Source organism: Xenia sp. Carnegie-2017, unplaced genomic scaffold (genome assembly GCF_021976095.1).
Source record: "Xenia sp. Carnegie-2017 unplaced genomic scaffold, XeniaSp_v1 HiC_scaffold_23, whole genome shotgun sequence".
Classification (NCBI taxonomy): domain Eukaryota; kingdom Metazoa; phylum Cnidaria; class Anthozoa; order Malacalcyonacea; family Xeniidae; genus Xenia; species Xenia sp. Carnegie-2017.
Window position 1 is genome coordinate 15685662 of NW_025813486.1, and position 25570 is coordinate 15711231.

Sequence of the window (25570 nt, forward strand, 5' to 3'; positions counted from 1 at the left end):
TACTAGCTAGTTTTTTTATCTGACGGCGTAAGATGCCGTCATTCAAGAATGAAACTCAGCTCGCGTTTATATGAGATTAAAACTAAATTTCGATCCGGAATGAAACTAGGAATGAACTCGATCCCGATCGAGTTGTGACTCATTCCGGATTCATGTAAACATACAGTAATCGTGTGAAAAGTGGTCGTCTTTTCTAAAGGAAAGAGCTATCAGTGTCACCTTACTTGTATCCATCTATCATCAAAATTAATTCACTTGTTTGCATATTGCAAACGTACCTAAGAAAACATCGTGCAACCTCAAATTTATAGTTTGATTTGCATATTGCAAAAATTTTTTGCGAATGCGCGAAATTGTGGAAGGTTTCTTGCTAAAAATTTGTTGCTTTTCGTTGTGGACTGTGTTTCTACGTTCATTAAATATGAATATAAAGTTCTTTATGTGCATTTGAAACAAGCACATACTGATGTTAAATGTGCAAATAATTATGTAATTTTGTGTTAAGATGGCTTTTGCTAACACGCAGTTGTCCTATTACATAGCATCATCACTTTCCTTCATAAATCTTACATATGCTCAGTACAACTAAAGTGTAATGTGCCAAATGGTAGTTCCAAAACCATGGCAAAAGTTATCAATGTTTGAAACATCCTGTTTAGAAGGCTGCTGTAAATACAAATCAACAGCAATCCGACAATACAAGAAAAATGACTAGTTGCCCTGATTATAACTGAAGGTAGATTACTGTCATACAAAATGAAATTGTTTTATTTCACGAGTCTTTGAAATTGAACTATTACAAACATCGAGTTATTTCATGAAACACAAAGTCCAATTCAGTGAAGCATTCATGTTCCCATGTATTAAATGATTCAGACAAATATTGTTGATAAAATTAAATAGAAAAGTATCCAGTATTTTGACACGACAAAAAGCTGCAGTGAGAAACAACTACAACATATGCTTGACCGCAGTCTATGCAAGCATCTTCGCCATCTTTCACAAAGCCTATCGCACATTGAACATCAGCATTTGCTTCATTCTAATGCAACTAAATAACTTTATTTTCAGATTACATAGATATAGATACGCTACCTTTAACAAAAAGCAACAAAATTTTAGCTTGAAAGTCTTCTTTGTCGTGATGTTGTTGACAAAACTTTCCGCATAAGTAACCGGTATCCTTCATCTTGTTTGGGTCGACGATGGGAGAAATTTGTGAGACATAGTGCAGTTATTTTCAATGGGCTTGCTTGTCAGCTTTTCGCTAATAACCGATGATAGATTTTTGCAATGATACTAAATTTCATCAACCATCTCGTACCATTTAAGTCGATACAATCTTTCAGTTTGTTCTTTGACTTGACGCCGCTGGATGTTGAACAATATCACCTTCATCGTGATTTAATAAAGCAATTTTTCCTAAAATTTCGGAGGCGGAAATGCTCCTCGATGCCCATATTTAATTCCTCAAACAAAATGTCGTCTTTAGTTGTCTAAACTGACTTTGAAAGGCGAAAAGAAACAAGACAATATAGATTTTGCATTGTTGTCCATGCATAAACACATGCAAAATAAAATACGATGGAATATTTTATTCGATACCACCTGGCATAAACCTTATGCATAATGCATCATTGAATGTTCATTAATTTTATCATCAAATATTAAATTAGGAATAATTGGACGAGCAGTTTTCCAAACTTCATTTTACAAAGAGTGTCATATAAGCGGTAGTAGAAGCGGTAACAGGGTAACAGGCGTCTTCGCATCAAACTGGAGACGTGACTAGTTGACTTGATTCTTGTATATTTCTTTACGTGGCTACTTTGGCTTTAAAAGAAAAGGTAGATATGACTTATCTATTTTATTTTACACTAAGTAATAAAATATTTTGCTTTACTTACGATCCGTACAATACATTTCAACAACGCTTCGTCAAATGATAGTATGAAACAAGTTTCATACATTTCGGCATTTTTCCTGCTGGATCGTTTTTCCGATCATTTTAAACTGATCCTGCAGTATATTCATTTCAATAAAATTATAAATAAAAGCAAACTCGACATAGAAAATTAAGCAGAAGGACATTTTCATGAACGGTATCCGGAGTTTGATGTACAAACTCTACGAGATGTACATCATCAAAATATGCGAATTAAAGTACCTCTGTTGTCATTAAGCAAAGCAAAGTTTTCTACTAGTTTCTGTTTTCTTCAACATTGATCTTAATATAGGCTGGGTTACGCATTGAATCGATATGTAAATGTTAACATTGAACTCCATTCTCAAATTCGAAAGGAAAACAATTTCTTTGAAACACAAAGTTGTTCTGAATACGGTGAAGTTTTATTCACTGTAAATTAAATACAAACTAAATGAGTCGATCGCAGTTAATCTCGAAATTAGTTCGAAATTTGATGCAATCAACTGCTTGAACTATCTTCAGAATGGAAAATGGCGACTTAAATATTGTTAAGCCCTTAAATGGTGCTGACAACTTGCTCATAGTTTTAGTATGTTTTTACGGTACTAAAGAACCTTTACGGTATGTGTTTCAAACTTTAAAACATTGACTTACATCTACAGCTCACATTCACTAATCCCATTCAAACGATAAAACAAATTTTTTTTTGATGTTAAGAATGAATAGTTTATGCGGATGTTTTGTTAAGTCTTCTGCATAATTATCTTCATTTATTTAAGTTCTATTCATCCAGTGAGAGAAATTGCTCTCGTAAGGTGACATTGCTTATCCAACGTACGTGAAACAACTATGATAATATTTTACCACTTTTGGTACAACAACAGAATACTGGCATAAACAAGTTTATCTGAAGGGTTTTATTTAATGAATTATAGAACGTCGTGTATTTCGGTGACGTCGACATAAAACTTGTGTTTTGTTACTGTTGGCGAAAAAAATGAGTAAACACAACTTTAATATATATGGTCGATCAAAAATGCACGTTACCATGTTGTGGCGAATTTTTTCATTAATTTGCATAAATTTTTCTTTGTGTCTTTTGTGTCAACAGTAAAAAATATACAGCTTTAAAAATTATTATGTCAACGTCTACAAAAGTGCCAGTGTTTCTCAAATTCATCGCATATTATTCTTTCGACACAAATGTAAGCAATAGTTTAAAGGAAATCACTTTCGTTTTGTGAACGGATCGTAGGAATGAGGAAGTTGTAAATTTTATTATAACTGTTCAATCACGTTAGTTCGATTCCGATTTTAAGTAAATAAAATAATAATGAACAAAAATTAAATTACATAAATACTTTTCGGAATCATTCAACTTTTTAACTTTCAAACATCGAATTTTTCATGCGCAATTTTTTGCATCATTTAGAAATCAGGGACTTCCCAAACGATATTTAGATGAAAAGCAATTAGCATTCGACTGGATGAATGTGATTGGTGCAAATTTTAGTAACTTATGAGGGTTGTCAATTCCAAGGCACTGCTTTATATAAGAACCTCCGTTGGATTGGAACACCATTCAGTGGTAGCTGGCTTGTGACGGAGCACATCCTCATCGAAAGCCACATTTGTTGGTAAAGTTTGCGAGTCACATTAGCATATGTAAAATAAAGATATGAACAAAGACGATAAAGATTCAAATTCTGAATCAAATGAGGATGAGAATAGAAATAAAGACGAACATTACGAAGGACTGGAGCATGAGCAACGTGACGAAAAAAATTCCTCGAAGAAAACGTTCTGCAGGAGAATCTTGTAGAAGATCAAGGGATGGAATCAAACGCTGACAGTTATGCTGAACTTTTTAATATCTTGCTGGAAAATTTATATTTGGACTTTAGTGTTGAAATATGTGATTTAAATCTACCATCAATTCCTGATGAACTGTAAGTGTGACTATATATGTATCAAAATGTTTTCTTTCTGCAAATGCACAAACCATGGAGTCAAAAGTGGTTAAAATAATAGCTAATTAGATAGAATAAACTCTATCACATTTGTATAATAAGTAAATTTGTTTATGTGCTGATTTTGTAAATGATCTTTTTGATTTTTATTAATACATGCCTCGTAACAATCGTAATATCTTTTTCATTTCCTGCACTATTCGATAGACTATGGAAAGCCCAATATTGTTCTAACTTACTAATAACTATGACCTTTTATGAACGATTTCTAAAATTTACGTAACAAAAGCCGGTCTCACGAAGATAACTAGTCACTTTCAGCATGTTTAGACAACGGTTGCCATGTCAACATTTCCCCATCAGAAAAGTTCCACGTTGTGGAAGTGAAACGTTTCTCAGAATATGCAATTTTAGAATATGCCTTATAGAACGCTGTAAAGACTGCATAGTCTAGTAAATTCTAGTAAATTCTCCGTGGTGTTTACCTCTGGCCAAAAGAAATTTTTAATGTTCTATGGTACACAGCTTAACATTTTTTCAACAACTTTCCCTGCCGAAGGAAAAAACGTTTGGCTCAGACAGTGCCGGATCCAGACTACGTCCAAATAAATTACTGCAGCACATTTTTGTATATATTTACATTTCTAAACACCTTAAAGGCTAATCCATTCGTAAAATTATATTCTTTAGAAATTAAAAACCAATAGTTTTTTTCTGAATATAATTTGAATTTAAAATTTAGGGGCTATAACTTATTTAGAGGTACTCTAGATCCGCCATTTAACAAACGTCACTGATAACGAAGGACATGACAGTAATAACTGTCGTTTTCAGAAAAATCTCCTTGACAGGTGATATGAACGCGACTTTTCTTTGATTCATATATTTTTAAACTTGCGGTTGATTTCGCTTCAGGAAAAGAGGTAGCTATGACATAATTTTTTTATGTGATTTTGGTTTACAATCCTTTTATTGTTATAACTAACATTTTTATTTGACTTGATGGGGTACTCAGGGATCACCGCAAATATTTGCCTCGTGATCAATGCTAATATAGGAATTAGAGGGGGGAAACTACGTCAGAGGTCTGGTACCGACACAGAGACGCGTTCTTGTCATTTCTTTCTGGACAGTGCGCCGTCCATCGAAGCTCCTCAGTTCATAGATATATAAAAAATTGCCAAGTACCAGCTGTTATCCTTCTGTAAAAGTAAGTAAACAGTTTGAATTAACGTTAGAATGGAATTTTGTAAATTTTGATGAATACGACGTCAGTATACGTTGTCGTTCCAACAATAAAATCGAAACCAAAGAAATCTTTATATGTAAATGCAACTATGTTCAACGCATTTGGGTATAATTGTGACAATTTTATCATACAAAGGAAACTGTGCTGGGCTGTCGTCAATAGCTTCAAATATCTATTCTTTGAACGGTTTCATGCGCCGTGTCGAAACATAGACGAACAAACATGTACTTATGTGAAACATGAAAATATTTAAACCGGTTATAACCAGGAGACGTCAATTTCCTGAACACTTTAAACATCGAAACATGTTTTATAATATTTAAGTCACGCTTAAGTGACAATCGTGTGATAAGCTTTGAAGTATGTATTGGCTTCTTTGCCTTGTTTGTAACAAATCTATTGCGCACTTTAATGACAAAGGAATTTAAAGTTCCCTTGAGTACAAACAATTTTTAAAATTTTTCGTTTTAAAACTTTCAAAGTCGTCATTAAATATGGATCAGAAATTACATTCTAGCCTGTTTATCATACACTATAAATTTATCGACAGTAACAATTCATTCTTTGGTATTAGATTATCAATGATGTTGCCACATAGCACAAGTGTTCATCTCTTCCTCATAACTGTGGTGCATTGGAGCATGTTACATTCGATTTATCTCAACTTTTTCGCGTAATACTTTCAAGTTTGTTCAAAAGTGCTCATGTTTCTCGAAAGTTCCCGATCAAATTTGCAAATCTGCTCGATGATTGCCAACGTTGCTCAAAATAAAACATGAAATCAACTGTATACTAGCTTCGCATTGAAAGTGTCATGTTTGTATCATAATATGCAAACCACTAAAAATATAAATTTGTCCGCTAGATTCAATGTCGTGAAACTGTAAAAGCGATTCCTTCACAAGCTTTGAAGGAATTTTTATGCAAATATATAAACGTTTACAACTGCAGCCATTGTGAACGTATCGACGTTTTCGCTTTAAATATTTGAAATATTTCTAATTATGTAATTCATTTTCTGAAATGCTTTTAATTGATGTTATTTTTGTAAGAGTATCTATGATGTTCTTTAGAATGCTTCCTTGTTTATCAAAATCAATAATGAGAGACGTCTACTCCATTTATCCACAAAAGAATAATTCTGTACCACAATACAACCAAACGATCACTGCTATGCCCCAAAAGACCTGAGCGAAGTTATTTCGTTAGAACTGATATGTACGATATTGTGAGCTTGCTTTACATGTCGAATGAGTTGGTTGAAAAGAGATCATGAAAAGTGAAGGAGAAAATACTCTCGTTTATTCTGTCTCATCTTGATGATCAATCAACAACAGTTTTACTTGGAACCTACATTAAGAAATTTTTTAAGTGTACTATATTTACGAATAACGCCCTTCCTCTTTTTCCTTACAATGAAAACTGCCAAAACCATTGTTTTACCCAGAATTTTTCACGTCGTAATGAAGCAAGGGACCAAACTGATCAAGAAGTAAAGATTTTAATGCAAGTAACAAAGATGAAGCAATTAGATGCATTAAGGAGATTGAAAAATTGAAGAAAAACGAAGACGAAAATACTGAGTTATATTTCCATGGTACTAATCATTCTTCTGCTAAGAAGATTCTTGAGAATGGTATTAAATTAGGTGAAGGTCGTGAAAAGTGTGACTTGTCGCATAAGTATGGCTTCTACATGGCAAATGATTGTGAACACTCGTTAAAACACTATACTGCGACAAAACCAGCTCTTCTCATTTTTTGTTTACGCCCAAATAATTTGGAAGGTTTCAAAGAATTGTATTTATGTGGTAATCGCAATAAACAAGACTTTCTTACAGTTACTCAATACTTTACGGCTGGAAGGAATGACCGTAACCGTCCCATGAGCAGGGAACTATTGTCGGAAGTAGAATATTGCGATTTTATCAAAAGTCCAATTACAATAGATGGTCGTTCAGCAGGTGACCAAAATGAAGATATTTTGCAGGTTTGTGTAAAGAAACCCAGATTGGCTGAGGCTATGAGCGGTTCCCCATTTTTGGTGGGTGCAGTCTTTATAAAACCTGATTCGTAGCAAATTGGCTGTAGGAGACGCAAGAAAACAAGAAAGGGAAGTTAGTACAGTAATAAACAGTTTGAAATTGCACGGAGTTGTGTTCTCCATGAAAACAATCGTATCACAATTTATAACGTAACTCGTAGGACATTTTGATTTCGTATATAGTCATTATTTACCATTGTAAAGGCTGAATTGTAAAAATCTTGATGTAAACTAATTTTAAACAATCATTGGATGACGTTGAGCATGATGTCAAGAAATAAAGTTCAACGTGTACAAATTGGGGCCTAGCACCACGAGATATTTTCCGAAGTGTCGTCTTGCAAACGTGTTTATCAAAATTATCAAAATGTTATGTAGATTTTCCCGACATTAATTCAATTTGTATAGGTGAGTGCAATTTGTATAGGTGAATGAGTGAGTTTTTCTAGATTACAGAAATTTGTTACTTATTCATGAAAAAATTTCTGTATTTTGTTGATTTTAACTTCAGCGCACGAACTTTTCAACAGGCAAGTTATTAATACGAAGCTTTAGCAGAGACTACGAGTAAGATTTACGTCATTTTGACGCGAAAACATTGTTGCTACAACAACAACACGTAGCCGTCATCAATCTGAGTACGATGTTTGGAAAAAATTCGTAGTCGCGATTACGATGTCTTTTAAAGCAAAGAAAGTAGGTACATTTCTTCATTCTGTAAGAAATTAGTTTACAGTACTATTTTTGAGCATCCAGGCTTTAATTTAGAGCCTTTTTTGAGCGCATATGTTCATTTAAGAGGAAAATACGACCTTGAGAACTTTTATGTATTTCGTACGCAGTACGAAAAAGTGAACGGTAAACAAACAATAAAATAGTACAAATATATCGTACATAAAACTTAAAATAGTGAAGTTTTTCAGTCTAAAGAGTCCTACCTTCTTGCAAAATCAGTATTACCGATTTGTTGATATCATTATTAACAAATGGAGCCGTAGATGCTTCGCAAACGTCAGTGTTTTCACAATAAAAAGGCTCGTTCTGTTGTTTATAGCTAAAACAAAATTTTGACGAAGCGACGACAAAAAACTTCCTCGTGCCATTCCCTTACACGGTCAAACTTCGTACTCGTCGTAGTCGTACTCTTGCTAAAGCTCTCTAATATCGACCGGCTCGTATTTTTCGATTTCGTCTGGTAATGTTTTCACAACACTAAAGTAGACTCGCTGAAGTCTACATTTCAAAAATCTTAATTACACCAGCCTATGGCAAGCCATTTCGGAAAAAAGGTGGTCGAGAAAAAAATCTCCGTTGAGAAAGCAAACCGATGTTGAGAAACACGTGTTTATCATTGAGAATTTGCAGATGGCAGTTCAGTAAAGCAAATATATTGTGAGAAAAAATTCCCGGTCGAGAAAAAAATCCCGGTCGAGAAAATCTCGGTCGAGAAAAAATCTCGGTCTAGAAATAAAATGCCAGTCGTAACAGCATAATTTATAGTTATACCATGGTTCATAGTACTGTTCTTTGCAACTTCAAGCAGCGCTCTGATATACTACGAATGGCGTAATGGCGGATGTTCAAGATATTATAGCGTTTTTACTTCCCTACAGTCTTGTTTAGTTATTGTGTCGTGATAGTGAAGATGCCAACGCGAAAGAATATGTATGTAGAAAGTTAGAGGGACATTTTCACGTTGTTTTTGCTCTTCAATCAGTTATTGAATCCAAATTTGGCCACGAAGAGTTAAAGAGTTTATTTGAGAATTTAGTCAGAGAGTTACACATCCTTGTTAGTGAAGTGCAGTCGCAATGTCGTGAACAACTTCCATATAATAGGTTAACTTTGAGTCGACAGTTCACTGGTGGAAGGCCTAAATATGTTGTTTCTAAAGAGCAAATAGAAACATTACGAGAAACGGGTATGAATTGGAAATCAATCGCAGAAACGCTGGGTATAAACGAAAGGACACTGTACAACTACCGCCAAGAGCTAAACATATCGCAAAAATTTTCTGAAATCACTGACGCCGAATTGAAATCAGTTATAGAAAGTATACTACAGCAAACTCCATATGCTGGCGAAACTTATATTCGAGGAGGCTTAGTTGCTCGTCAAACTTTTGTACAAAGGTACAGAGTGAGAGAATGCCTTCGTTTACTTGATCCTGTTGGAAGGGCTGTAAGAAAGCGTGTTACTATCCAAAGAAGAATGTACAATGTGGCTGCTTCAAATGAGTTATGGCACGTTGATACCAACCACAAACTTATACAGTGGAGGTTTGTAGTTCACGGTTGTATAGATGGCTACAGTCGAGCTATCATTTATTTAAAATGTTCTACTAACAACTTAGCAACTACTGCTGTACAGTTCTTTATCGAAGGTAATGAAAAATTTGGTGTTCCTTCACGTGTTCGAGCAGACTGCGGAGTGGAAAACGTTGAGATTGCAAAGTTCATGATTACAACTCGAGGCACAGGAAGAGGAAGCTTTATTGCAGGTACCAGTGTTCACAAACAACGTATTGAACGGTTGTGGCGAGAAGTGAATAGAGTACTGGGAGCTTTATACAAGGACGTGTTTATTACAATGGAAAATAGTGGTTTACTGGATGTAGATAATGAAGCACATTTGTTGGCTCTTGAGATAGTGTTCTTGCCTAGAATAAATGCATCACTCCGAGAATTTGAAAGTCAGTGGAACTACCATGGACTTAGAACAATGGGTCATAGGTCACCAATGACACTGTGGTACTCTGGCAATATTCCCAACCAAGTGGATGAGCTTGTTACAGACTTTACATTTTATGGAGTGGACTTCGATGGAGATATTCCTGACATTGAAACAGATAACAACATTGTTGTCCCAGAGGGCAGAATTATTTTGTCACCTGAACAGTGGTCCATTGTCCACAATACTGTTCCAAATGCAGTGGCAAATGATGGTAATTATGGCATCAATTTCTATTGTGCAGCATTACAAACACTTACTGACATTTTGTGATGGTGATAGAAAAAAGTTGATTGGAAACTTAGAAAACACAACATAAGAAAAAGAACAAGAAAAACCAGCCTGTTTGATAAAGTTCATTTATATATAAGATACAACAATATTTTAAAATGTCTTCCTCTGTAACAGTCCTGAATAAAATTCTGGTCTTTATAAAATAAATTTTAACATAACAAAAAGAACAAGTTTTAAGTTTATGGAGCAATAACATTTAATGTAATGCTTAATATTTTAAACAATGTCAAAGCCCAAGCATTTTTATTACTCAGCAAGTTTGAGAAGTCCTCTGAAAGTTCATTATAGCTTTGATATGTGCTGGGAATTTCAAGAGTAGTAGTGCATGTATGTGAAACAGGACGTCTGCCTAAGCCTTCCAATTTATTGAAAGAAATGCTTATTTTGTCGCAAACCAGTACATTACTTCCTGTTGTAAACTGCAAAAAAGTACCAATATTTCCTTCAATGGACCTTATAAATCTTTTCAGGTGATCTAAGCATGCCCTTTCTGCATCTGTATTAGGATGGGCATCAAGAAGTTCACAACTTTCTTCGCATTAGGTTTTTTCTCAATATATAGCGAGACCAAATTTTCAAGTGACTGAAATGGCATGTATCTTTTTAGCAAGGATAAGATTGAGGTCCAGCAGTTTGCAATATAACGGGCTTTGGATGATCTCTTTATGAGCTAACTGCCAAATAATATTTTCAATATTTTTCACTGGGAGTGGTAAAACATTGATAGCTACTTAAAAATTCCATAACATCATCATCAAGGGGCTCATATTCCCACTAACTACTTCATTAACTATTTCTTGCTCACTGACTGACAAAATGCCTTAAAAGATTCCAAAGAAATGCTTTAGTAATGCAAGATTAACCAAACAAGCACACAGATATAAAAGCAGGTGAGAGCTGGATAGGAGATAGAGATACCCTTGCAATAGGAATTCCTGCCAAAACCCTGTAAGTATATCTCTAAATACTCCGCCCTTCACCTTTCTCCATTTGCCCTCTGTCATCAATAACTTTAACTGTAACTATTGAATTTAAAATTTCTTCATCACAAAATTCATCAATCATGTTATGCTTAAGATTTGATTGGTGTATCACAATGTTACTTGTTGGAAGATTTTCACTTTCCAAAAGGGTTGACAGATTTTCATTTTCCAAAAGCATTTCTGATGAACTTTCAACAGCTTTAAAAGAAAAGAATACTGTTAAAAAGAGTACTCCTGCTCTATGTTTTTTCTCTGGCTTAAGCAATAATGCACCATTAAGGGCGGAATGCTTAATTTGAAAAAACATGTAGTAAAGGTCTATCCAAGGTCTAAAGACTGATTTGCAAATAACAAAATGAATTCAACAATAACTCATTAAACATGTGTGACAGCAAAATCTTCAGTAGTAGAACCTTATGATGTAAATATCACAAATAACAAAATCACTTAAACCTCATTTTGATGCAAAATAATGTTTTAACAAACATACCAGAAATATTGGACATATCAACAGAATTTGGATCTTCTGGTTGAACTTCGTTCTGAACATTTCCATTGTTGTGAGAACAGTCTGAAATAGTACCAACAGATGGCAAAGAGGTTTCTTGGACAGCAGGTGGATTATTAGTCACTTCCACTTCACTGCGTTCCTCAACTCCAGGATGTTGATATGAAGATATGCAAGGAGGTTCATTAGTAAACGCAGATCTTAGAAACTCATCATCACTTGAGTCATCCTATTACATATGAAAATAAAAAATTATCATGATTCTTCTTTTACAACGAAAAAATGTTGAAAAAAAGGTCAAACAATAAAAAATGATGTTTAATGACTAATTCATAAATTTATTTCTAGCAGAATGTATTTGAGAAAATGAAAAGGCAGACAAGACAAGCATACCTGCACAATACACAGCTCCTCTTGATCATTCAAATGTTCAGGTTTGTTGATTCTGTTGCTTAATGGTTCCAATATCTGTACTGATAGCCTGACATAAATTGGTTTATCTTTCAACACTTTGTGCACCATGAAGCCATTTAAGGTTTGGTTCGGTGCAAGACAGGGTGGATGCAATGTATTGTGGACCGACATTACGATTTCAATATCTATATTGTGATCTTTTAGTTTGTCACCAAACGCATTTCTCACATGCATCTCTACTTCATATCCCTTCCATTCTTTCATCAGCTGGAAGCCTAAAATAATATGACCATTTTCCATTAGATTGACTCTTGCGCTTTGGCGGGGGACAACGTTTACATTTGGCCCTGACAAAAGGACTATGTCTCGTATGAAAGGACCACTTGGCCCCTTCTTCATTTTTGATTGCTTTTTCCTTGAGGAGCTGCTGCTGTTCAAAATTCGCTTGTTATACTTCATAGCAGAAAATATTGCCTTGGTTCTATGGACGAAACGGTGGCAAACTGGTACCTGTGCTCGACATTGCTGTTGATTGTTGTAAATTTATGTCGTGTCTTCGGCCTCCGCGATTAAAAGATCGTGCCACTTCCTCGTTTATAGACGATAATTCAGAGTTTTCACGACATGGTGAAATAACTTCTGACAATTCTTCGACTTGAGCTAAAATGTTGTTAATAAGTTGACCTGCTCCTGGTGACCCGTTACTCGCATTCGCATCATCTTACAATTGCTACTGTGAATTTGGCACCACGATGGGCACCCACATATGGGCACCACATTCAACACAACAGTCATCACAATAATCATCATCATATTCAACTAAAATTTATCATTCAAAATAGACCAGGCAGAGAAAGGGGAGTAAGTCCCTCAACAGGACTTTATTGCTTTATTGTTTTTATCAATAAATTTCAGTTGAATGCGGTGATGAATTGTGCTGATGATTATGCTGTTGAAAGTAGTGCCAAATTCATATTAGTACCAAATAGTGCTACATGACAGCCCTCGTCTGCCTCATGTCCAATCTTTAGGTAGTGCGTGCACTGGTTTTTTCTCGACCGAATTTTTCTCACAATATATTTGCTTTTCTGAACTACCATCTGCAAATTCTCAATGATAAACACGTGTTTCTCAACATCGGTTTGCTTTCTCAACGGAGATTTTTCTCGACCACCTTTTTCCGAAATGGCTTGCCATACCAGCCGAATGATTTACTACCGTTGAGTACCTATATCTACCAGCTAAATTGAAACGCAACTCTTTTCCTCGACATTTTTAGACAAAATTATCAAAACGTAAAGCAGAAAACATCCATTTAAATCGCCAGACAACAACATACAGAAACCTACAACGATACTAAAACCACACGATATTTAAACTTCCATAAATAGCGTATTTTTCTAAAGTCACCCAAAAGCGATTAACAACACTTATCAAACGATACTGCGTACCTTTTGAAATTAAATGAATCTTTGTGCCTTTTTCGGTTTAAAAGATTCGATTTCTTTCAATCTTAAATACGGTGTAGAAATTATTATATTATTCATTTACCTGTTTGGAAATTACCATACTAATAAATGATTACCCAATGGCAATTTGGCAACGACTTAGTCAGGTGACCAAACAAACGCATCTATCCCACGAATCCTCGCGGATCAATATAACAATATCATTTTTCCCACGAATTTTGTTTTATTGCTTATATAAGTAAAAAGTTTATAACTTATCGGACGAGTCATGAACTAAAGTACGGTGTTAGTGTCGTATGGATGGTGAATAATGGGGACAATTTCTTGTTTTTCCTGATACGTAAGTGAGCTTAAATGTATTTCTTAAATGTCATATCAGTATTGCCAATGTTTGTTGTTACGTTTGTACTTAAAATCTAAACTAGCGTTTTTGTCTTGTTGTTATATTTTGATTCTATTTTATGTCTGTACGCTGTTAAACGTTTAGTTTCTCAAAAAGTCGTGCTAATTTGCGAAAAGGGTTGTTAGTGAACTCAACATTGTTGAAATACCTGAAATGTTCCTATTCTTAAATACTTTTGCTGTTCCTGGCCTAACTTCCGTAAAGAGAAAATTTTTTATCGTAAAATACTAAGTTATATATGTAATGTGTTATTTTCTTGAAAGCATTTATCCTTTATGTTTTAAGCTTTTTGATTCTTATAAGTAAACGTTCAGAGGCGAGTTTTATAATTTCGTTGCCTTACGGTAATATGACGACGTTGTATGAATTTATATTTAGCTTGAAAATTCTGCAGTTCTTATTATTGTTGGGTAGTATTGTTTTATATCTAAAGTTTAAAATAGTTTTGTATGTTTTTGGTAAGAACTTTAAACATAGATTTGTGTCAAATGTTTAAGTGTAACTTCATGTTTATGTTTTTGTCCGCTCTTCGTTCTTAGTATGAATAAATATGCAATCATTGGCAGTCATGCATAAACATTATCCTATCCTTCGTAAACATTTCACATCAAAGATTGGTAAAATCAAGGAAAAGCGAACTGCTAAAAACAATGAAGATGTTGAGAAATTTGTGACTGTTCTTAGCAAATGGCAAGTCGAATTAAGTATCCTTTGCATGAAGCTAGATATAGAAAGAAGTGCTGGCAGACCTGGATGCCACTTAATTCGTTCAGTTTGTTTTCTTCATCAGTGTCTTGTATTTTGTTGTATCTTGTTGGACAAGGTAAAGACATTGTCTGATAAAGGCAAACTCACTTATGAAAAGATAAATCAACTGAATGATCTAAAAGTACATCTCGACAATTTAACCAAGCTTCTGGATGAAACATATCTTAACTACAACAATTGTTGTGGCATCAAGAAAGAAATAAGAGATGATCTGAATCGTGAAAATCTTACAAATGCTGTGAAAATATAAAAAGTACCATTTCCAATCTAAACCATCCTGAGATAAATGATCTCTTTGACTCGAATATCACCCCAGAAAATATTCTGTGCTCAGTGCTTGGTTTGAAAGTTGAGTTTGCTTTCAGGCTTTCCAAACTAAGTCCTTACATGAGAAAACACAAAAGTGAAAAGGAAAATTTGCTAAGGTTCTTGAAGGAGTTTGAGGAAGAAGACAGCATAGAAAATCTCAGAGATAGTAAAGAGGTTGCTGAAATCTTATGCAAGATTGGTTTTACAAAGCATCGATCTCAATTTATTGCTAAATGGATAACCAACATGTCAGATCCAAATCACAAACAAATTTTATCCTGGGTGGAAATTTACATTGAAAATGATTTTAAGTATGATATCTTCTTAAATGATCAAGTTATGGATTTTCCTTTCAAAAATGATAATCAAAATGGATGGTTTACTGAGAATTTCTCACGTTTTGATGAAGAGGGAAGATATAGTCATCCTGTAAATATGATCAATGTTGAATCGCAAGAAGATGCTCTATGCCATGTTGAATCAGAAGTTGCTGAACTAAATAAAAAAAATCCTGAGACAAAAGTGTATTTCCATTGTACTGATCACAAAAGTGTTGTGGATATTCTGGAAGACAGAATTGAGCTGGGTTTTGGTCGAGACAAATCAGACTTCTCTGATGGAGAAGGTTTCTACATGGTAAATGATGCAAAGTTCTCATTAGAGCAATATGGATTGAGCAGTACACATCCAGCTATTATCATGTTTGATGTGAGTCCTCAAAAACTGAGCAAGTTTAAAGGAATTGATTTATCCAGTGCTGAAAAAGACAAAGATTGGAAATTGATTGTTGAGTATTTTCGCTCTGGTAGCCATGGTATTGGTAATTTACCTAAGAATTTGTTCTTACACATAAGACAATGTGATTACATCAGAGGGCCTGTTTCCCTAAATGGTTCTATTGAAAATAACACATTATCTCAAGGTGTTGAACAAATTTGCATAAAGAAACGAGAATTGGCCAACCAAATTGGGCATCCATCATCAATCTTAGGCGTGATTTTTCTTAAAGCTCATCAACTGATCCAAAAGGGAAATGAGCTTGGCAGTAAGATGGCAACCATGATATGGCAGAATTGAAGATTGAGCCAATAGTTGAAAGGTAATTTCTTAAGTTGTTGTAGATCTCAGCAACCTTTAATCTTATAACCAACTGGTGTTATACCCAAGAACAGTTGATATAACATATTTTATTGTATACTTATATGTAGAACCAACAGTAGATCATTGTAAACTATGATTATCTTTTTACTATTTATACCTGAACATCATGATATACTCAAGTTTGGAAATGAACTATTTACTGCTTGTTGTAGATTAGATAATTTGATTTGGCTTTGTATGATGTCATGATAAATATCAAAAAATTTGGAATTTTTGTTCTTTAGTATTCATTCTGTTAGCATTGTACTTACAGCTTGTTGATGATGCCTTTAGAGTGCTGAGTTTTCTTGCTTAAAAAATTTGCAACACAACACTGGTTTGCCCTTTGTACAACTACACAAATCACAAATGTTTCTAATATTAAAGCAAATCAGCAATATGCTACTGCATAACACGTGTACACCCAGGCTTTACCAGATGATAAATATTGTAATCCCTATGAGGTAAAATCATCTCTTTACTATTATATTAGAATATTAGGTGGGATATTGACACAGACACCATGTGGTACAACATCCTTGATAAGGAAACCCTTGTCCGCCAGAATCATATCTCCAGCTGTCAAGTGATTAAGGAGTCCAGACTGTTGCACAATGGCCTTGTCTGAAATAGAACCTGGATACAGCCGACTGACATTAGTAATGACTCCATTTGGTGCAACACCAACTATTACCTTAAAGGAATTCATTCCTCTGTATGATAAATAGGTTGCATTTTGCTGACTCATCAATCCTAGTGCAGCAACCTCAATATCTGTGCAGTCTATAACAATCCGACATGATTCAAATTGCCTGAAAAAGGCGAGTGCAGAGATCTTGTTTTTTCCGGATGGAATTGACGTCATTAGGTCGTCAAACAAAATTTCATGCAAACATGAGTTAATGTAATAACAATGTTAGAAATTGGCCACACTACAATGAAACAATTGGGCTAGGTAAAGCTGTGTGTTGTTCTGTCGTACTTTCATTAAAGTGAAAAAAATTTGATCCTCAAAATTGATGGATTATACCTTCCAAAGCACTAAGATTTAAGGTTTTGGCTACGGAAAATACAAAGCGATCGTTAAAAAGACAACTAGCTGAAGCTTCTATAATTCAGTATTCGATGATTCTCTCTCATGTCCTGATGTCAACTCTTCACCTGAATAGATTCCGTAAATCTCACTTAAAATCACGTAATTCATCAAATTCTAAACCGATTAAGGAATTCTTTTTGAATATCAGTTCATACCTTATGAGTCGAATCCATCTCTTGTACTCGTCGCTTGGAAAAGCGAAGAACTTGCAAGTGTTGCCCTCCGACGAATGGCCACATGTAGGAGCAAACAGTAAACCATTTTGCCCGTTTGACCGCGTCCTTTACACTTCATCGACGAAAGTTGATCCCTTGGATGACCCTTTAACCTTTCCTATTTTTTATTGTCTTTGTGGGATTACACTGGATAACTAAAGCTTTAGACATTCAAAACAAAAAGCGTGTCCAAATCGCTCGCATAAGATATTTTGTTTAGAACTGCATTTTTTAGCGCCATGGTAACGTGACGTCACACTTAAGGACTCTATTGTAACCACTATCAACATCCTAATGTCATTGGTCAAAAATAGTCACATGTTTGATTTACTTTTGCCTTTCATTCATGTCATTTCTAGATATCAATTTTCTTATTCGTCCCAAGTTCAATCAATAATAAAAAAATATTCATTGTAAATTTTATTATAGCAAATGAACGTGACGCCAAGAGTTTGTAAATCACATGCAATTTTTCGTCGTGGTATAGTGAACTATCTATCTCGACCTTATTTAAACCTGAACATTTTTACGAAGATGGTTCGAAGTTCTCTGCAATCTCTCACCAGTTTAAAGAAGCAAAAGACAAAGTAGGATCTTTAACACAAGATCCAGGGAATGAATTGAAGTTAAAGATGTACGCCCTTTTTAAGCAGGTATTTTACGATTCATAAAGATATTGTATCCGGTTTTTACATAAAGCTTGAACATTAGTTGTTGTATCTCCTACCTACAAGCTCTTCAATTAAATTAAATGGTGACTTTACATTTTTAATGCACAATGTGCATCATTGCATTTGAATCACATTTTTGCAAAGGCACAGTGAATTTTTTTCAATTATAACTGTTCACAGTCCCACCATACAATACAATCAAATTTAAAAATAAGACGAACCCAAATAACAATATACATTTCCAGGGTTCTTTAGGCAAATGTAATACACCAAAGCCTGGGACTTTGGACTTTGTTGGAAACGCAAAATGGAATGCATGGAACGATTTGGGTGATTTATCACAGGTGAATATTTAGTTTAAGAAAGGCTGCACTTATCTTATAATGAACATTCAATATGTATCTAGTTTCAAACATCACCAAAGGACTGTATCTTTCAACAATTTTATTGAACACTCACAAGTCTTACTAAAATCTATCGTCATCAAATTATTTACAGTACAAAGTTGTTTTGTGCAAAGTTGACAGCACACCGTTAAAGTGCTTATCTCACAATTTATTTTTTCGAATTTTCGTATTGCTTCAAAAGTAATCTAAAACTTATATTACAATTTTTCATGCGCTGCATTGTTTTCGAATTATTATTGATTAAATATGAAATTTGACAGTAAAAGTTGATAATTGGCATAGGGCCTGGATCAAGTCTCTGTGACGTAACTTAAGGAACAAGTCAAGCGCTTGTTATCAACGATTAGATGGCGGAGTTGAATTCTGATTCGGAAAGCTCTCATAGTTCGCAATGTGATTCGAGTATGATTATATTCCGGTTATGTCATCGAAGATGAAACAAGGAACATTCATGACCAGGAATATAATATAATAGATGAAAATCACGGCGAGTCCGAGTCCTATCTATACGCTGATGAACCAATGGCCGAACAAGCATGGTATGAAGACTACGTGGAAAAGTCAAATGAACATAAAAAGCAACTTGAAATGCTACAAAAAAGACTTGATCACACAGTTGAGTTGAGTTCTTGGTGAGTAATAAAATTTCTAATTTCAATTCAACTTATGAAATGTATTTCAATTCAGGTTTCAAGTTATGAAATATAGACATAAACGTGCAATTTTCTATTCAAGATTACCATCGCTTTTTTTATTTACTTTTGGGTAAAAATGGTTAAAAGATGCTGATTACATATTTTTAATGTGATTTTCTATTTATCAGGTGCAAGTGTGGTTTTGTCAAGTTACACTTCTTCAGAATCCTCTAGAGGCCTGGTGCTGCCAAGAACTTAAAGTAGTCAGGCCTTAACACAACTTTCGCTCATATGAAAGTATATATTGTTCTTACCTCTCTCGAAATCCTAGGTTTCCAATTAAATTTAACTCGAGAAATAATGCCTTTAAATGTGTATTTTGCCTCTTGTTCGATCGCCATTGTGTACATGCAAGCGAAGCCGCAGTCCAGCAGCGTTTTTCGTCGTGACGTCACTGCGCGGTGATCGTTGTCAACATAAGACAAAATATACTAGCAAAAGTAGATATTACGCATAGCATATTCATAGTTGCATTTTATTTTGTAAGTTTTTAAATTATTTTGCGCAATGGATACGGATTACTCAAACGATTCCTCTAGTAATTATTCTGGAAGCAGTGTTTCAAACTACGAAGAAATGGTTAACGATCAAAACATGATTCAACCATATGCCTATGAACCGATTGAAACAGACTCTAGCGACGAGCCTATGGACGACTCCGACGAAGTTGCCGCTGCATCATCGACTGAATCCGTATCGGAACCAAACAGACTTCAGGATAAATTCTGGTAAATACTATTATTTTACTCGTTTCTGCAATTTATGTCGTTTTTGTTTTTACATGTTTCATCGCACGAATTACGCTGCCGAATTATGTTACGCGTATTTCGAATATCACATTACGCTTGAGTTTTCAACCTTTAAATATTTTGATATAAAATGATTATTTAGTTGCTATTTTACCGGAATAGGTGCACATGTAGCCATTGTCAAATCATGGATAGAGTGGAAGAATGTGTTTGTTGCAAAGAAATTTCAGCTGTTGTAACAGTGAATGAAGACTCAGCACAATTTGAGGGAATAGATACTCCAGACTGTATTACAGATAATCCTGTTTTTCGAAATCTTTGTTTAAATTATTGGGTATTACGACTGGCATGGAGTGAGTACAAACAACACTATGGTTCAAGAGCTGAAGAAGGACCTGAACACAAAAGACAAAGACATGTGTTACAGGCAACTGGTTCGATGGTGTTGGAATGTATTGGGCAAGGAAATTAGAGTACCACTACCATCTTGTGCTGTTAGCTGCATTCGAGCACATTTCCCACCACCAGGTCTAGAAGAAGACTTTGTCTTTGAGGGTTTTAAATTTGGTGATGAATAATAATGGTAATGTAAATTATTATAGCTATATTTATAAGTATCGTTAATGAATTACTAATAAATAAAAATATAAATTGGATTTAGTAAATGAACAATAAATACAAATTATAATGGCCAAGCCAAACCAATTCTTTATTTGTGCTATGCAAGGATTTTGGTGTACATAATTGAAAAGTGCCTTTTCTAATGAATTTGCATATCAAAACAAAAATTTGGGCTACTTTACTATTAGAGATTCTCTTATTATTAATTATAAATATTGATATATACATTATGAATATATTTTGGGGACTATTTACCCATTCTTGATTTGTGTGCTTGTATAACACTTTCTTTGTTTGGCTTTTCTATAGATGCAATATTTCTTGGAATGTTTGCTGGTAAAGAAATCTTGTTATGTACATTTTTACATTAAAACAGCAGACATCTTCCATCATACCTTGCACAAAGAATACGACTTACTCGCCATAATTGGTTTGGCTGCAATTTTTTCCTTTTGGGAACACGATATTATATCGCTTTTCCCTTTGCTGCTTCCACATTGAACTTGTGCTTGTTTTCTGCCAGTGTTTACATTGTGGTCTATCACTGCCAACTTGGTTCTTGCAAGCATACCTTTGTACGAAAAGTGAAGACGTTGGGTAAGTATTTCAGGAGAAGTGAGTGGTAAACCTCAAGTTCCCCAGTGTGGTGAAATTCTGTTAGCTTTGTTAAGTCTTTTAATAGTTTTTGTTAAGTACGATTTCTTCTAAAGCAACATGAGCAGCAGAGCCATTTTCTAACCACTTTGTTTTTTTCTTTTTTTTCAGAAAGACGACCATGGGCGCACTTTTAAAGTATTTTCCTCCTTCCACTTGTGCTTATTGACAACATGATTTAATATGGAAACCCATTTTCTTGCAATATAATATTATATTATAGAAGGTGATTTTGTTGTCGTTTTTCTTGTCTTAAAACAAATAATGACAGTATTTTCAATAAAATATTAAAAACAAGTTTTCGGAAAGTATGGCCTCAAATCAGTGCTCAGATAATTGAATTCGATGTCTGAATGCGTATCTGATTCGAGCTCGGAATCTGTGGGTTATGTCGAGCATTTAAACGACTTCGCATATGGCGATGAACCGCTAGCAGGAGATGGTGATGAAGTGCATACTCCAGATGATCCCGATGGAATTCTCCCTGCGACATTAGAACAACGAAGTGATGGCGTAATTCCACTTGGTGAATGGTAAGTTGTTGTTTTCTCCTGTTTGTAATATACATAAAGTTACTTTATAAACCAGAATGCTCCCACGTTTCAGGTGTAATTGTCAATGCTGTCATACCGATTTGTTAGAAGGCGCATTAGAGTACAGATGCTGTAAGGAAATGGACCAGCTTTGCAGAAAATGACATTCGATGGCAGCATTGAGAAAATATCATGCATAACACAGCATGCCAAATTTGGGCCTTTAGTTCATGAGGCTGTCCTTGAAAACGTCGGGCCACTATTGAGAGATAGGAATGGATGTGCTTATCACAGCCAAGCATCACAATCATTAAATATGTAAGATTGTAAATTGTATGAGAAACAATGTTATCATCAACATTGTTTCATCAACAATAATTAGTCCAACCTTTTTATTTACTACAGGTACTTGAGAGCTGTGACATACAGATGGTTGATGCGATGGTTTTGTGGGTCTATGGGATGGGAGAATACTCGGCCTTTACCTGCTTGTGTTTACCACTTTATTCGGAAAGCATATCCAAGTGTTAACACAACAGGTTACATACCATCAGAGGGGCGATGATGGAATAGTCTTCTAACTTGTGCACTGTAGAGACTGTTGACCTTATTTGCTGAGTTTGGAATGGTCAGGAAATATGCCTAGATGAAAACCAAATAGGAGATACATGGATGCACTATATAAGTTGACATGCAGTTTAATGGTTTGAAACAAGAGTAAACAATAAAACAAATTGGTGCAACTACTGAGAGGTTAAGCTGAAAGAATTAAATGAAAGAATATCTTTTCTTCAATGTCAGTCTGGGAAAAAGACAAAAGAAAAATATATGGAATTGAATCATAGCATAAATGTAAAAATGGAAAATAGCAAGGCGTTCAAATGGCGAATCGTTTGCTTCCCCAGTGCATACTTAAACATGCTCAGCTTCATCACTAGTAGATGGTACTTCCTCATTGAGAGAACATGTTTCCTTCAGCGATGGCTTATGGAGAGTATGTCGAATAATCTACAAAACTTATATCGAATTTACGTATGACAAAAGAAAAATTAACATAAACAAGCGTAAACTTACTTGTCTTCGCTTTCGATCGGTTATTTCGTCCTGTAATGGTTCAGGAATCCCAGCCACGTCAATGGTTGGGATAGCATCTTTCTTCATCCTTCTTTTGAGCTTGACTTACACGCTCAAATTAAGGTCAAAACAAGAATCTTCAAAATGCGCAGAACACAGACACGAGGTAGAGGAAGCCTCAAAACCCGGTCTATGTTTACGCACAAAATTTACCCATTTTCTATGTCTTTGCGGCTCTGTTTCTTTTTTAGGAAACAGATGCATCGACATTCCTTCGGTTTTTGAATCATTGGCGCAACTAATTTCATTAGGTCCGCCAGCAACACAGCGTTTTCCTCCGCGTTTCTTATTAAGATTACTAGTAGAATACGCCATGTTGATAAATGTGTTCAACTTTCTACGTCACAAGTCATTAGCATACCGATCAAAAAGTTCGCAAAAAAAATGCTGAAAATCGTGACTTTGAACGTCCGTAAAATCACTTTCACCAATCCAATTTCAATTATAATTGCAGATTTAAAATCACTGAAACAAGGTCTTTCAATTTAGCTCATAAAAAAGGGGGGCTAAAATTCGTGATATAACCACTTTAAGTCTGTAGCTGAAAGCTTAACACACCAGTTGGTTCTGGCAGATCTGTCAACTATTCCATGTTGTGTCACTCTACACCCAGGTTTCAGACCAGTTTGTTTGGAAAAGTGGTCGCTAAAAATGGCTGCTAGGAAATACAAAACCAGAGAACAAAGACGATACAGAGAAACAGAATCTGAAAACATGTATGATAGCATATTATGTTATTTCCCAGTATTTAAGTATATTTTAGTGTTATGACACATTAGTAATGATTTGGCTTTATATTCAGGTTTTTACGATGTGTTGCATACAGAGAATTCACATCTATGATTTATGGATGCTTAGGAGAAGAAAGAAGACCATTACCAGCATGTGCATACCATGCAATAAGATCAAAATTTAATGATAAAAAGTTGGAATTTAGAGGGTACGAAGAAAATGAAATAAATGAGTGATGTGAAAATTAAGTTTTCCTATTTTTTGGGCACTCTGCCACATGTTTGTGACCTTTCATTGGCTTCTTGCATGTCAAACATTTTGGCTGACTTTTTTCTTTTGAAACTGCCACTTTTGACTGACAGCTGAATGGCACACTGGTAGCTGCTGGCATGAAACAAAACATTTTCATTATTTAAAATGATTTTCAAACCATGTTTAGCTACCACATCTTATATAATCATTATTAATTACCTGGAATTGAGGGAGGGACATCATTGACCACAATGCATTTTCAACGGACCTGTTTTAGTAGCACCTCAGCTCTGGGTTGCTTTTGCAGCATGACATTCATTGATGGTGGGGACATTTCTTTCAAAAGATTTTGTGAATTTGATAATGCGTCTTTGTCTTTTATTGACAGCATCACACTCTCAAATAATTCATCCACATACTCTATAAAGAAATTATTGTCGTATTCAATACTATGAAATGATGCAAAGCAACACATTTAGCAACAACTTACCAAATTTGGGCTTAACTCTGACATCCCTCACAGTTCCTTCACCATTTTTAAACTTTGGATACACCACATTTATTTGGAAAGTGCCATCATTCTTCATCTTTACATCACGCCTTAAGTTGTTGTTGAAGTGGATGGATGCCAAAATGTGTCTTAAACAATAAAGACTTGAGGAAGTTGCAAAACAACTAACATTGTCATATTGGAAATTTTCGCCCACCTGCAATACATTCCAACATAGGAATAATGAATCATTTTTGGAGCAAAATGATTCAGGACAGAAAGGAATCCTTCCAAACAACTTGTTTGAGCAACTGGTGAAGCCTGGTGAATTGACTTCATCAGCTGTGGGTTTAACAATTTAGCACTAAGCTTTTCATGAGCAACTGAACCTTAAACATTACAATTAAGAATGATGATAAACTGTTAGGGAAGTTATCTTTAAAATAATGCCTTCACAAACCTTCTAACAAATATTCCCTTGGTTTAATATCAGGGCCATGAAAACAACTTGAAAACAGTGGATTATCCAAATTGGTGTGCTTGTCTACTATGTGACTCAGGAAAGATTTGAACTTTGCCCAAATTACTTTGCCATCACAATAATAAACAGCCGAATACTTAGTCGGTGTCCATCGAGCGCGTTTTCTTGCAACAAAATTCACCCAGATTTTACGTCTTCGCTTCGCTTTAGGACGCTCATCACCGTAAAATGGTATGTTGTGAAGAGAAATTCTTTCCGCAGAATTTGCTCGGTTTGAACAGCCGAAAACTGCACATCTATCAGGCATTTTGATGCAGAGCCGTAGTAAATAAAGTAGAAATTATAGCAAAAGTCACACTTCAGCAAAAACTTCCTGTCCTTATGTTACGTCACATACTTCTCGATTCAGGCTCTCATCAAGCAAATTGAACGCGCAGCAATTTTCTCCATTATTGCCGATTTTGAGAAAAGAAACGCATTTATCTCATAAACGAAGCCATCAATCAGAAAATTGTAAAGTAACTTTTACAATGATTTTTTTACCTCAATCAGAAAATTCGAAAAAAAAATTGTGAGATAAGCACTTTAAAGGTCATTCCATGTGAAATCAACAAATAGAAATTCAAAATGTCA

General features: G+C 34.9%; 3 protein-coding genes and 4 long non-coding RNA genes across 9 annotated transcripts; 4 read left to right on the forward strand and 3 right to left on the reverse strand.

Annotated features, from left to right (window-relative positions):
- Positions 1 to 741: 741 nt before the first annotated feature.
- LOC124448567 lies at positions 742 to 8266 on the reverse strand. The gene is made up of 2 exons (XR_006949151.1): positions 8128 to 8266; positions 742 to 1833 (listed from the first exon to the last, which is right to left on the reverse strand). It is a non-coding gene; the product is annotated as an uncharacterized LOC124448567 (long non-coding RNA).
- Positions 4937 to 7487, forward strand: LOC124448564. The gene is made up of 2 exons (XR_006949146.1): positions 4937 to 5107; positions 6220 to 7487. It is a non-coding gene; the product is annotated as an uncharacterized LOC124448564 (long non-coding RNA).
- Positions 8267 to 11189: 2923 nt separating the features above from the next.
- LOC124448765 lies at positions 11190 to 13671 on the reverse strand. 3 transcript variants are annotated; one of them, XM_046999733.1, is made up of 4 exons: positions 13570 to 13671; positions 12629 to 12778; positions 12098 to 12393; positions 11537 to 11933 (listed from the first exon to the last, which is right to left on the reverse strand). In XM_046999733.1, exons 2-4 carry the CDS (start codon positions 12639 to 12641, stop codon positions 11640 to 11642), a joined length of 603 nt encoding a protein of 200 aa, XP_046855689.1. In that variant the 5' UTR covers positions 12642 to 12778; positions 13570 to 13671; the 3' UTR covers positions 11537 to 11639. The 3 variants fall into 3 exon arrangements, with proteins under 3 accessions (XP_046855688.1, XP_046855689.1, XP_046855687.1); XM_046999732.1 differs by lacking the exons at positions 12629 to 12778; positions 13570 to 13671 and adding an exon at positions 11190 to 11394 and having other exon boundaries at positions 11650 to 11933; positions 12098 to 12601; XM_046999731.1 differs by lacking the exons at positions 12629 to 12778; positions 13570 to 13671 and having other exon boundaries at positions 12098 to 12601.
- A 108-nt stretch (positions 13672 to 13779) lies between these two features.
- LOC124448764 lies at positions 13780 to 16438 on the forward strand. The gene is made up of 2 exons (XM_046999730.1): positions 13780 to 13927; positions 14530 to 16438. Exon 2 carries the CDS (start codon positions 15146 to 15148, stop codon positions 16142 to 16144), a length of 999 nt encoding a protein of 332 aa, XP_046855686.1. The 5' UTR covers positions 13780 to 13927; positions 14530 to 15145; the 3' UTR covers positions 16145 to 16438.
- A 4721-nt stretch (positions 16439 to 21159) lies between these two features.
- LOC124448810 lies at positions 21160 to 21545 on the forward strand. The gene is made up of 2 exons (XR_006949260.1): positions 21160 to 21258; positions 21427 to 21545. It is a non-coding gene; the product is annotated as an uncharacterized LOC124448810 (long non-coding RNA).
- Positions 21546 to 23502: 1957 nt separating this feature from the next.
- Positions 23503 to 23958, forward strand: LOC124448809. The gene is made up of 2 exons (XR_006949259.1): positions 23503 to 23698; positions 23785 to 23958. It is a non-coding gene; the product is annotated as an uncharacterized LOC124448809 (long non-coding RNA).
- Positions 23959 to 24225: 267 nt separating this feature from the next.
- LOC124449224 lies at positions 24226 to 25287 on the reverse strand. The gene is made up of 4 exons (XM_047000165.1): positions 24917 to 25287; positions 24674 to 24845; positions 24457 to 24605; positions 24226 to 24386 (listed from the first exon to the last, which is right to left on the reverse strand). Exons 1-4 carry the CDS (start codon positions 25242 to 25244, stop codon positions 24226 to 24228), a joined length of 810 nt encoding a protein of 269 aa, XP_046856121.1. The 5' UTR covers positions 25245 to 25287.
- Positions 25288 to 25570: the final 283 nt, after the last annotated feature.

Excerpts from the sequence above, each read along its gene's own strand:
- LOC124449224 (XM_047000165.1), bottom strand. The coding sequence starts at position 25,244 with ATGCCTGATAGATGTGCAGTTTTCGGCTGTTCAAACCGAGCAAATTCT. Across the intron at positions 24,846-24,916 it reads AAGGGAATATTTGTTAGAAG|GTTCAGTTGCTCATGAAAAG; the intron begins GTTTGTGAAGGC and ends GTAATGTTTAAG. Across the intron at positions 24,387-24,456 it reads CAGAGTTAAGCCCAAATTTG|AGTATGTGGATGAATTATTT; the intron begins GTAAGTTGTTGC and ends ATTTCTTTATAG.
- LOC124448764 (XM_046999730.1), top strand. The coding sequence starts at position 15,146 with ATGAGAAAACACAAAAGTGAAAAGGAAAATTTGCTAAGGTTCTTGAAG.
- LOC124448765 (XM_046999731.1), bottom strand. The coding sequence starts at position 12,577 with ATGAAGTATAACAAGCGAATTTTGAACAGCAGCAGCTCCTCAAGGAAA. Across the intron at positions 11,934-12,097 it reads AGGAGCTGTGTATTGTGCAG|GATGACTCAAGTGATGATGA; the intron begins GTATGCTTGTCT and ends CATATGTAATAG.